Genomic DNA, 12,083 nt, shown 5'->3' with positions numbered 1-12,083 from the left:
ATCGGTAATATTACATTTGTTATTATAGTGTATTTACTTCTCAAAAAACTGTATTGTATATTTGATAAGTGTATGGGGTAATTACTCAATGAATATATAATCTCTCCATCAATTTTTGCATTCATGTGACAAAAAAACATTTATATTTTGAGATTTTTTTTAATTTAATTCTGGTAATAGGAATTCGTTGACACAGCTCAAGGGTATATTGGGGTTTTACCAGGGTGGTTTTATAATTATGAGAGGGAGAATTATTAGAGGTGTCCATAAGTGTATGATTGTACCCTGAATCTGCAAAGATAAGTTATTAAATAGGTTATATTATGTCAATTGGGCACTAAAAAATTCCAAGATAAGAAGATTGTCAGATAATTAATCACCAAACCACTGTCTATTTTGGTTCCCTTTTGCTATCCACTCCAACTTGTCTCTTTGACCATTAAATGTATAGGACGACATATATATTTATTTATTTATCGTCCACAAGTATATAACACAACTATAATCAAGATCCGCCGGGAGAACATCTCTCATGTGATGGTAACATGAAACCCACGGTGGTTCTATTTGACGATCTGGATCGTTCATTTAGTAGGTATTCATGAATACCGCATCCATGCATGAAAAATAAGTTCATCATAATAATTATTCATTTGAATGAACCATATTAATTTATTATTTTAAGAAAAATGAAAGATCAGCATTTGACTGGGCAGCGTGCTTTTAGATGCGGAGGAGCTAGGCGGAGGGAATAGAATGAAGGAAACCGTAGGAGGCTGAAAAGCCGCAGCCATCTTAAAATAAATATAATTCAACCAAGTCATTAAATGGAGAAATTTTTGGGTGCCGGGTGGGTACCACATTATCCGGCTAACGTGGTACCCGAGCAACACATTCGGGCAGTCCAAAAGTGTATTGAACGGCCCAAATTGAAACAATCTCTCTTGTCTCACGCCAACACTCTCTCTCCTCTTTCTCTCTCCTTTTTCTCTCTCCAAATTTAAGCTGTCCAAAACCGAAATGAATGATCTGAATACACCAAGTGGGCACCACGTGGTACCCGCTTTGCACTGAAAATCTTCTAATGAGACTATGACTGGGCCTATTTTACGTCCATTCTCACGGAATATGGACATGAGATCATAGATCTGGCGCTAGGTCTGTCAATGTATCGGATCCGATTCGAAAAATTCGATCCGAATCTAATAACGTCGATCCGATAATCCGAATTTGGTAATCCAAATACGGATTGGATTTGATTCGGATTAAATCCGTTATAAATCCGAATCCGAACTTTAATTTTTTTAATTTAAAAAAAAAAGAGTAAATTTTTTATTTTGAAAAAAAAATGTTTAAGTTGTATTTTTATTTTTATTTTCAGAAATTTTTTCTTTTTTTGGAAAAAAAATTTTTGCTAAAATTTTTGAAGTAAAAAAGTTTTCGGATTGGATTCAGATTTTCTGATCGGATTCGAATTTTTAAAATTCGGATCCGGATTCGAGTCTTATCAGATTCGGATCTCTCGGATCCAGATTGAATCCGACCCATTGATAGGCCTATCTGACGCGAATAAGGAAACCAAAATTTCCTCACCGAACAAATGCTTGAACTATACCATACATTGTGATCCATGTAAAAAATGATACAGTATAAAGAAGTGAACCCCATAGTTTAATCAATTGCAGTTAAGGGATTCTTCATCCATTTAAAGGATCCTATCCTATATATCATGTGATTCTGTTACGTAATGCAAAATGGAACAACGTGAGTCGTTCGAATGGATACCGATATCCGATGAACCTATTTTTTATTTACATAGATGACGTGTCTATCAATGCCTGCGCAATGTATGATTTGGATAGTCGAATGAGACCAAAATAGGTTAAATTTTTTACATCACTTCAAGGATCACAAGAGATCGTGACATGAGAGATCTTTACTAATGAGGTTGGCAAATAAAATCAGACTCTATAAATAACTCAATATTGCGGTCCAAACCACTTGATTGGCAGTGTGCAAATCAGAATGAAGTCATTACTGATCTCAATAGTTTTTAAGTTTTACTTTAGAAGTCTAATGTTTAAGGTATTCAAGCATCTATATTATAAAACAGAGTAATTTTTGTTTAAAAATATCTATATATATAATTATATAAACAAGAGCATTTCTTTTTTAAGAGATACAGAGGATATTCTCCTAATAAATCTATCTTTCTTTATTCTCACTTGCCTTAGATGATCAAATAAGAAATATCTCAAAATGGTAACTAACGCTTTGTGGAGATTACAACTATCCTGTAAAGCAGTCGGGTAGTACAAACAATTTATTTAAGTTGAGACTATGATAAATTCTGACGTGCATTTAGGCACTGGCATCCGCTAGTGACTAGATAAAGAGTGTAATTATTCAGTGGTTCACAATCACATGTACATGTGTCTCTCGTGCATTTAGTTATGATTATAACCCTAAAAAAATCGTGGGAAAATGGAGGATGTTGGGCACCATGCGACCGTGTCCAGTAGCATCAATAATTTTTCCTTGATGAAAGGGTTGGTCTACTGCCGTGGATAAGGTGCTTTGTGAAACTTACTTCAAATCTTACCGCTTCAAATTGCTAATTCTCAATATCCCAAATTTTATCCTATCATTGTCCAAAAGGACGATGTTAATACGTACCAATTGAACGTCAAACCAACTAGGGTTGGTCAAGTTGATCATCTTTTATTAACATTTAAGTGAGACGTCAGGAGAACAAATTTTAATTATTTCAAGCTCTCGTATAGTAAATGTAGTCACCCGCTTTTCGTTAATAATCCTGATGGTTGAATATAATACTCTTTGCAATTGTTTAAATAAAAACACTCGCACTCCGAATAGATTTGATGGTGAACACTATCAAATGGGATACTCGCTTTAGTATGTCACCAGATGTTAAGTACTATTAATAATTAAGAAATTTTGTCTGTTGGAGTCGAACCAAGACTTCATCCCAAATGAGGCGCTCACATCAATATCTAAACTGTTGATCTCGCACATCTTCAAAAATCAGCTTGGTTAGATATGGATAAGTATATGAATAACTCGTAGTACAAAATAAAGATTTCGATAAAGTTGACTCCTAAAGATTTTGATCTCCTATCGTTATACTATAAAGTTGATTTAGCTCGCAGGGATATTTTTTCTCTGCAAAATGTGTACAAAATTTTCTGTTCGAATATGTGTGCCCGAAAAAGAGGACAAAACAAGAGTAAATTGGTGAGAACTTGATCCCTAAATTGTTTCAATTACTGTAAACTGTAAAGATACAAAATGACACCAGATATAAAATACAGGACCTAAAGCGTACTTTACCTACCGTATATACAAAGATTAATTCAGATGCAAAAGATGATATCGATTTGCGGACGCACACACTTGACACTCAACACACTCATATTTAATTCTAAAACCGCACACAGATTCAAATACTTTAGTTTCTTTATTTTCCTTTTTGTATTGTTTGTTAGTATTTTGTTTCGTTGTTTTGGATATACTGCACTTTTTTCTGTTTTTTGTTTTTTTTGATAGGCAAATTTTTGAAAAAGATTACAAAGATTTAAAAGATCACGGACACACTGACAAAAAGGCCACCCGAGAACCACACCTAATGGAAGGCAATAAACCAACCAAAAAACCAAAGCGAGAAACCATACCGAAAGAACCTCTAAACACCCCAAACACCCTGAACAAAATAATACAAAAAAAAAAACCCGTAACTCGAAGAGAACAAACCAAAAGGATAAAGCCGAAACCAAAACCACTACCTAGGCCCACCAAACCTCGAACTTCAAATTCCAACGAGAGTGAAGCACCATCCTCAAAATCCACTTCTTCTTCCGAAACGAAACCATCCTCCAAAATCATCAAGAGCATGATCCTTTCCTTAAATTCTTCCTCTTGCACTTCAACAAACTTTTTTAAAGCATGGTTTCTCCATCCTTTAACATCAATGCTCAAAATGGAAGCTAAATCCAATGTCTTGCGAGCTTCCTTAAAGAAAATCGAATTTCTATTCCGGATGTCATTGAACGATAAAGAAGAAGGGACCCTCGTGTTTTTCTGTTTCGATTTGACGACCCTAACCCTAAGCTCCAATAGAGATTTTTCTTTTTAATCTTCATTTTCTGTATTTATATAACTAGGATGATCTTGCTTGTTCAAAAAAATATATATATACTGACATACACATTCACATTCTTCCAGGGGTGCTCGTCAAGTTTCACTGACATTCATTAGGGAATCTATACATTGTATGGTACTTTTTATTGTGGATCCCACGAGTATGTGCACGCATTCGCACTCTAATATGTTGTAAAATTAAATAAGCCCAATTACGGTTGCACTATTTGGTGTACACCAAATGCATGCCACAATTGCGAAAGATGTATTTTGAGTTGTCGTATTAATTATCAGAACCGTTGAATTTATATAAAATACTCCTACTATAACAATTTGTTTGTTTATTATTCCATTTTGTACAACAAATGGTATACCCATAGTTTTCAACAGGAAGTTCGGACTGGAATGGGATGAACCGTCGATCAAGTGCCACGTATACACACCCTTGCCGCATGTGTGCTGCCCAGTCACACCTGTGTCTCCCCTCCTCATCTCTCTCCCTCTCTATATATCAACGCTCAATCCACCCAATCGCTCCTTATCATCTCTCTCTCTCTCTCTATATCCCCCCCTCCCCCTCTCCCTCTCTCTCTCTCTACAATTCTTCCTCGTCGTACGGCCTCCGGATTGCCTCAGCTGGAGAATACCGATCACCACCGATCGGGGAAGATGTCGTCAGGTAGCTGCTCGGAGACCGGCGCCAACGACTCCTTCATGCTGTTCGGAGTGAGAGTGAGGGTGGACCACATGAGGAAGAGCGTCAGCATGAACAATCTCTCGCAGTACGAGCTGCCACAGGAGTCGTCAAACGCCGCCGACGTTGCTGCCGATTGCGCCTCCGCCGACGAGGCCATCCACAATCAGTCCTCCGGGAGTCGCGAGCGCAAGAGAGGTCAGTCAGATCTCCCGTCGCTTTATTAGCGTCAACTGCTTGAATGAATTACACTTAATTGGCCAGTTCGCTGCGAGTTTTTTTATTTTTATTGAGAAGTTATGAAGTTAATATTTGCTCTCTTCCTGAAAGAGAGTACAGTTCGCAAAACGGAGACTTTAAAAAATAAATTCTCGTCAAAAAAATTCAAACTTCTTTTCACAAATTGATAGATGCTATGAATGGATTCTTTCAATTTATAAGTACAAGTTTGAATTTTTTTCACCATTTTTTTTTTGAAGTCCGTGTTTTGCAGACTACTCGGTTTTTTAAAAGTAACGGAGGTAGTACGATATATTTGGATTAGATAAACTAACCCCGTTCCTCTGAGGTAGTATTAGGCTCCGTTCCGGAAAGAAGAATAACTACTTATTTTTTTTATTTTTTAAGAAGACAATTTCAAGTTTAAAAATTATGTGCTTACGCAAATTATTTTTTATCAATATGGATATTGTTTGATAGATCTCATTGAGATTTTTAATACGGTGCAAAAAAAATTGAAAAATTATTTTTCATTTACATTATTTTTGAGTTTGAAAATATAAAATAAGTACTTATTTTTTAAGAATGTATTCTGCAACAGGCCTAATAAGTACGAGTATTTCATAAGTACTTTTTTTTTTTTGAATTAGATGTGATTTATTGTGAGGAAATGATCTGTATCATAAAACTGAAAAACAAGGACTTAAAAAATAAGAATTAGCTTTAATGGAACGAGACCAGTTTCAAATTGTCATTTTTAGATTTTTGGAAAATATTCCTGTTCTTCATTCAAGTATTGCTAATTTCATTCAAGTATTGCTAATTGGAGATGATTGGAAAATATTCATGTTCTTTCAATAAAGTAAAATGTAGACTACACAGGTCCATACAACCTTTGGCTCTGATTTTAATTGGAACCATGGGATTGTTCCCCGGATTTTAGTCAAGATGAGCATAAGTTGGACTGAGTTATCAAGAAGAAAAAAAGAATTGTAGACTGCACTGGCTAAAAAGTAGGGGAACTGTTGTAGATTAGTATTGTATCTAATCATGTCTCTTTATAAATGTAAGATTTTGGGGTATAAAGAATGATTGTGATTTTGACACTCCAAAAATTAATGGAGGGGCTCTAAAATTGAATTGTGTTGATACACAAATGACGTCGTTTGGAGCCCCTCCATCAATTTTTGGAGTGCTAAAATCAATTTCCAAGAAGGATTGGTCTTCAATCCTTTTGATGATTATTGTTGATTTTGATGGTTCATTTTAGTCGGAAGGTTTCCGTGCGGAATCTCGGGGTGGCTTTCTTTGTTTGGGTCGTCCTTAGGCGCGTTGACCCTGTTTGGTTGAACTTATCAGAGTCTATTTGTTGGATTATTGTATGAAAGAGCTCATTTTTCTTCGAAAAACAATAAATTTTCTATATCCTCGAAATCCTTTAGGGGAAAATGAACGAGATATGAATAGAAAGAGTGGTTTAGTTTCATGATGGTGTCCTTGAGAGGCTTCTGCAAAACTGATTTTTTGGAATCCCAACCATTTTTTTTTTATTGCATTTCGAATGTGTTTATTATGTGTATGAGGAGCTTTTGGAACAAAATTGCTGATCTGTGTGGATTATGGATATTGATTAGGAGTTCCATGGACCGAGGAAGAGCACAAGCTGTTCCTCTTGGGACTGCAAAAGGTAGGCAAAGGAGATTGGAGAGGTATTTCGAGGAATTTTGTGAAGACTCGCACTCCGACCCAAGTCGCCAGCCACGCTCAGAAGTACTTCCTCAGGAGGACAAACCTCAATCGTCGCCGCCGTCGATCTAGCCTCTTTGACATCACTACCGAATCGGTAATTGCGTTCAGATGTTGATTCTGTGGCGTGTTACAGCGTTATTTCTTGAAATTACTTCTTATTTTGTTCCTTGAAAACGTACATTTTCCCTGCGATATGCACCAAGATTCAGGAATAGTACTTGAAAATGTTAGTTGCACCGTTCTGGTTCCACTTGATTGTTTTTGGAGCAAAAAAATATCAGCGATTCCACATTTCATCAAGAAGTGAGGACGGAATTCTTAAGGGCATCTCCAAACCATCATTGAATTTGAACCTGCCGTCCTCTTCAATTAAGTCTGTGGAAAACGCTGTCGAAAAGTTTTCTTCGATCAGCCTGTTTAGGAACAATGCTTTTTTAAGGCCTATAGTTCACTCAACGACCTTGGGTTAGGGGGGAATGCACAGAGAAAGAAAATATCAGAGACTGGTGTTAGAGTGCAAGAGAGAAAAAGTACAAGACGAGTGGAAAAGTAGGAATGGAAACAACTTCAGGTCTCTGGGGATAAACATATTTTGCCTCAGTGGAATCCAGTCATAGCCAATTCTTTCACAATCACGTTTAATCTTTTATTGCTTTGAAGTTTGATCTTAGCTTTTGATGATATTGGATCTTAATCCTCCTTACGCGTTGTGTGTGCTCTTTTATACTATGCCTTAACATCTGTATGCGATAATTACTAGGTTACTCCAATTCCCATGGAAGAAGAGAGACTTCATCAAGGCAGCAATACCCAGCCACTTCTACCACCATCAACCCAGCTACCTCCACCCGAAACTTCCAATATCGGTGGATCTCAAGTCTTGCCTTTCCCTGTGAACATGCGTCCTGTTTTAGTGCCAGGTCCTGTTTTAGTGCCAGTACAGATTGATAACCCAACGGAAAAACTTTCCCTTGGACAAGTTGATCTTTTGAATCATGAACCAATGAGGCTCGTTCGTCCAATTCCAGTTCTTCCAATCACCAGCGGGACAACAATGGTGAACTGGAACTTAAATAAAAAATCTGCGGTAGATCCATTGCCAATGCCATTGTCTCTCAAGCTTTCTTTGTCGTCTGATCAGAGTCATATGTCCAGGCATTCCGCGTTTCAGGTGATGCCGAGCTTCAACAATGCTGATAGCGTTATCAGCGTTGCATGATAAGCATATCCGAGCGAGGGGCGAAAAATGTCAGTGAGAGAGAGAAGCTTCATATTCCAATTAGAGAGATCATAAAGTAAGAAATGATCAGGTCGTTAGTTTATCTGCAATTTGTCTTTTGTTATGTACAGACTAAAACAATGTGATTGTGTTTGTTGTACTAATGTGTTTTATGCCCTTATGTGAGATTCGTGTTTATTTGTCTGTTATATAATTTGTAGCTAAAAAAAAAAAAAACAATTGAAAGCACTAGTACTCTCTGGGTTGTTGCTGATCTGGGTGGGGTTTGGTTTGTGGTTTTCATTGTTTTTTTTTAACTGTAAAAAGGGTGGGAGGGGTAGACAGCGTAGCAGCTTCCCCTCGGCATACCCATGGAGGCTTCTTACCCACTAAGAAATGTTCGGTTGAGTCATATTACTCTCTGGCTTTTCATTGCTTGATGTGGGAAAATATCATGATGGGGTGATTGGTGGACATTATTCTACTGTTATGTTGAAGTTGTAATTAAATTGGGAAATGTTACATACACGCAGAGCACGGATTGACATGAATGGCTTTGCAATTGTCTGATGTTGTCGGTCTCACGTGCATCGGACTAGCTGTAGAATCATATGTGGTCAGATATGACGCGAATGTCTCTGCTGATGTCTGATGTTGTGGAACTCAAATACATTGGACAACTTCAGAATCATGTGGTTAGATCTTTGATCGGTGTATGTTCATACTCTCTCCGTCTCATTTTTATTGTCCATTTTTGTTTTTCGTGTTGTTCTTTTAACGCTTATATCTTCCAATATGAATTTTCAAAAATATGCAATATGGATCTTGTTTGATAGTTCTCGATTAGATCTATAATACAAAGTTTTCAAAATTATGAAAAACATTATAGATTGGGAGATAAAAGCATTGAAAAACGACACAAAAAACGAAAATTGACAATAAAAATGGGACGGAGGGAGTAATATTTTACTGCAAGTAAATTTTTGTTCCTACAGGATTGGGAAATCCTTTAGGGCGCTCCACCCGTCAGGAATTGTAGTGCAACACATGGGCCGTTGATCTCGGCAATGAACGGTTTTGATGTATTTTTAAACTTTGACCGTTAATGAATAATCTTTTACAGGTAAAAAATTATTTTCAATTTAAACCGTTAATTAATAAGATCAACGACTGTGCAACGCATTATAACCCCGTAGGGCGCTCTGCCCTACAGGATCCCCGGTCCTGTTTGTGTGATGGGTATTTCATTCTCATGAATGTGGATGGATTGTGACATTGTGTCATTGTCAGTTTTTGTCACAAGTCCAGCCAATGGAGGTGGGTCATTAATGACTCATGTTGTGGGGTCTATGAGTCACAGAGGATCAGCTTCCCTTGGTTCCTATGGCTCTGTGTACCTCCAAAATTTCATCTTCTTCGTGAGTGTCAACCCTACCCTCGATTTCACTGGGGTTGCAAAGATATGATTCTTGTCGTTCTTGTGGTTCATCTAGTTCTGACAAAGATGAGCATTCTTTTTTAAAATATCAATCAATAGGATATATATGGATAGACAAAAAAAAATTTGTATTTTGACAGTAAAATATACTGAAATGATTTGTAAACGTAGACTGTTTATTTTCAATTTTCAATTTAAGTTTTTTTTTAAATTTAAAATGTAAGTTGTTTACATGCTTATTGATGTTCAACATTTGGACTTTTTTGCTAAGATATCCTCAGATAGAGATCTTAATGATTTGTTCGGATCGTTTGTTTGGATCAAAACTGAAACTCTTAAAATGAACTCGTAAAATAGAATATGAGAGACGCATAAAGAAATAAGTTACGAACTCGTAAAATAGAATATCGGAGAGACAGAGAGGAATGAGTTATGAAGGGATGCCCATCTCATCCCGGCCTTTAATTGTTGATTTGACACAAATGGGGTTTAAATTGATTTTCCATCTTAGGATCCTCTTCATTTGTTTTGTTATGGACGCAGCTTCTCCGCAGTTGAATACGTGAGAGACAGGGAGGAATGAGTTATGAAAGGATATGCCCATCTCATCCAGGGCTTTAATTATTGATTTGACACTAATGGGGTTAAATCGATCTTCCACCTTAGGAGCCTCTCATTTGTTTGGTCATGGACGTGACAGAGAGTCCTTACAGTTGCATCACAGTCGTTCATCTTTGCATTCAATAGTATATTTTTTAAAAAAAATTCGGAAAAAAAGTTTAATTTGTCTTCAATCTCGACCGTTAAAAATATTATCCGACGGTTACGATCACTTGAACCACACCTTTGCAGTTCAAAGTTGGACGACTGACAAGCCTTGTGCTTTGTTTGGTTTGGTTTTTGAAAAAAAATTTACAACTCAAAAAACACTTATTATTCATATTTTCAATCATTACTCTTATTTATCTCTCCACTCTTTGATTACTATTCTCATTTTTCTCTCTATCTCTCTCCACTCATTGCCCATATCTCTAATTATTACTTTATTTCTCTCTCTACTCATTACCCAAAAAATAAAACTCAAAAATTCTCAAAAATCTATCCAAACATAGCATTGGTTATTGCCCCGCGGTAGGTATTTTTGACTTCCTCACCTAAATGCTTGTTAAATTCTCCACTTGTTCTTAGGGCATAGGCTTGCTCCTCTTTTGTTGACCATCAAAAGTGGAAACTCATTAATTAGGTTCTTGAGGATTTGTGACCATCAAAAGTGAACCTCTGGGTTGTAGTGCATATGTGGGAAACCTGTCAAGTTTTTACTTTGTTGGCTTTTACTTTTGATTCTAGGAAAATGAAAACCACGTCCCAATGAATAGTGATTAATGTGTGTTAAAAAGACATTGGTATATGGAAAAAAACGTCTAGATATTGTGGGAGTGCATTGACATTTGTGAGAAGTGTATTAAAATTCTAATTTTTTTTTCATTATGTGTGTATTATCCACTGTCTGGTGGACCGTGGGTAGGAGAACTGTTGATTCTACTTACTCTAGCTTTTTCCATTTTTCATCAAAAGTCAAGACTCTTAAAAGAGGAAACTCAAAAAATCTGCATTGATCTACTTTATGGATCTTTCACGGAAATTTATAGGAATTTGAAAACAGGAAGCTCAAAAATGTTACAAAAGTTAAAGAGTAGTGTTTGTTGTAAAAGTTGCAAAATAAACTTTTTTGCTGTAAATTAGTCACTTTTGTCTCTAACCAAGGGGTAATTATTTGAAAGACAATGAATATTTTTGTCTTTCCCCCTAACCAAAGCTTCTCAAAACCTGTAAAAGTATTAAAATCGTAGCTTCGAAAAAAAAAAAAAAATTATCTTTGGGGCCTTAAAAGGAAATTTTAAAAAGCAGATGATTTTAGAAGTTGCTTCTAGAATTTGCAACAAACACTCCATTGCAGCTTTTAGAAACCAAAATCCCATAATCTGCTTTGAATTTTTTTCGCATAGAGGCACTAATGGATTTAGAAGCTGTGACCGATCATCATTTTGGGTTAAGAACACCCGTTGCGCCTCTTAAGAAAAAAAGGATATGTTCACAACTATTCTAAAAACTTAAGTTGTTAAGGAATGCGTGATAAACACACTATTTTCAAGAAAAGTGAGAGAATGGGTATTCTCTCCGTCATTTTATGATTGTGGCGACAGTTTCCTGGGCTTGCTAGTAGCAACGGTGGAGGCATCTTGCGGCGATGACTCACATCTCCACCCACGTTCACAAGCGGATCGATGGATTCCAACACCAAAGTTGATTCTTCGCAACTTTTCTTTTTGTAGTTTGATTTTTTTTTGTATTTTCTCGAACTTTTTGGTCTCTCGGATTAGTTGTGTTATCAATATATCTGCATTTTCTTCTTCGCAAAGAAATTGGTAAATACCATCAAAGTCCAATTCTACTTAAAGTACCCATGATATATGACATAAAAAGTACGAGAATGTGTCTATAACTTTCCCACCATGACCTAACCCTAACCCTAGAGTAGCTAGGTGGGAAAATAAAACTAACCCTTGTTCATAGGCTTCTCGAGTAGTCTACATGTTAATTGTTCC

At 36.4% G+C, this 12,083-nt stretch overlaps 1 protein-coding gene across 1 annotated transcript; it reads left to right on the top strand.

Annotated features, from left to right (window-relative positions):
• Positions 1 to 4,524: 4,524 nt before the first annotated feature.
• LOC131336264 (transcription factor MYB1R1-like) lies at positions 4,525 to 8,243 on the top strand. The gene is made up of 3 exons (XM_058372052.1): positions 4,525 to 5,050; positions 6,706 to 6,914; positions 7,581 to 8,243. Exons 1-3 carry the CDS (start codon positions 4,828 to 4,830, stop codon positions 8,037 to 8,039), a joined length of 891 nt encoding a protein of 296 aa, XP_058228035.1. The 5' UTR covers positions 4,525 to 4,827; the 3' UTR covers positions 8,040 to 8,243.
• The last annotated feature ends 3,840 nt before the right edge of the window (positions 8,244 to 12,083 follow it).

The sequence above is a fragment of the Rhododendron vialii genome, chromosome 8a, assembly GCF_030253575.1.
Source record: "Rhododendron vialii isolate Sample 1 chromosome 8a, ASM3025357v1".
NCBI lineage: Eukaryota > Viridiplantae > Streptophyta > Magnoliopsida > Ericales > Ericaceae > Rhododendron > Rhododendron vialii.
Note: the sequence above shows the minus strand (reverse complement) of the source record. Positions and strands in the feature narration are given on the sequence as shown.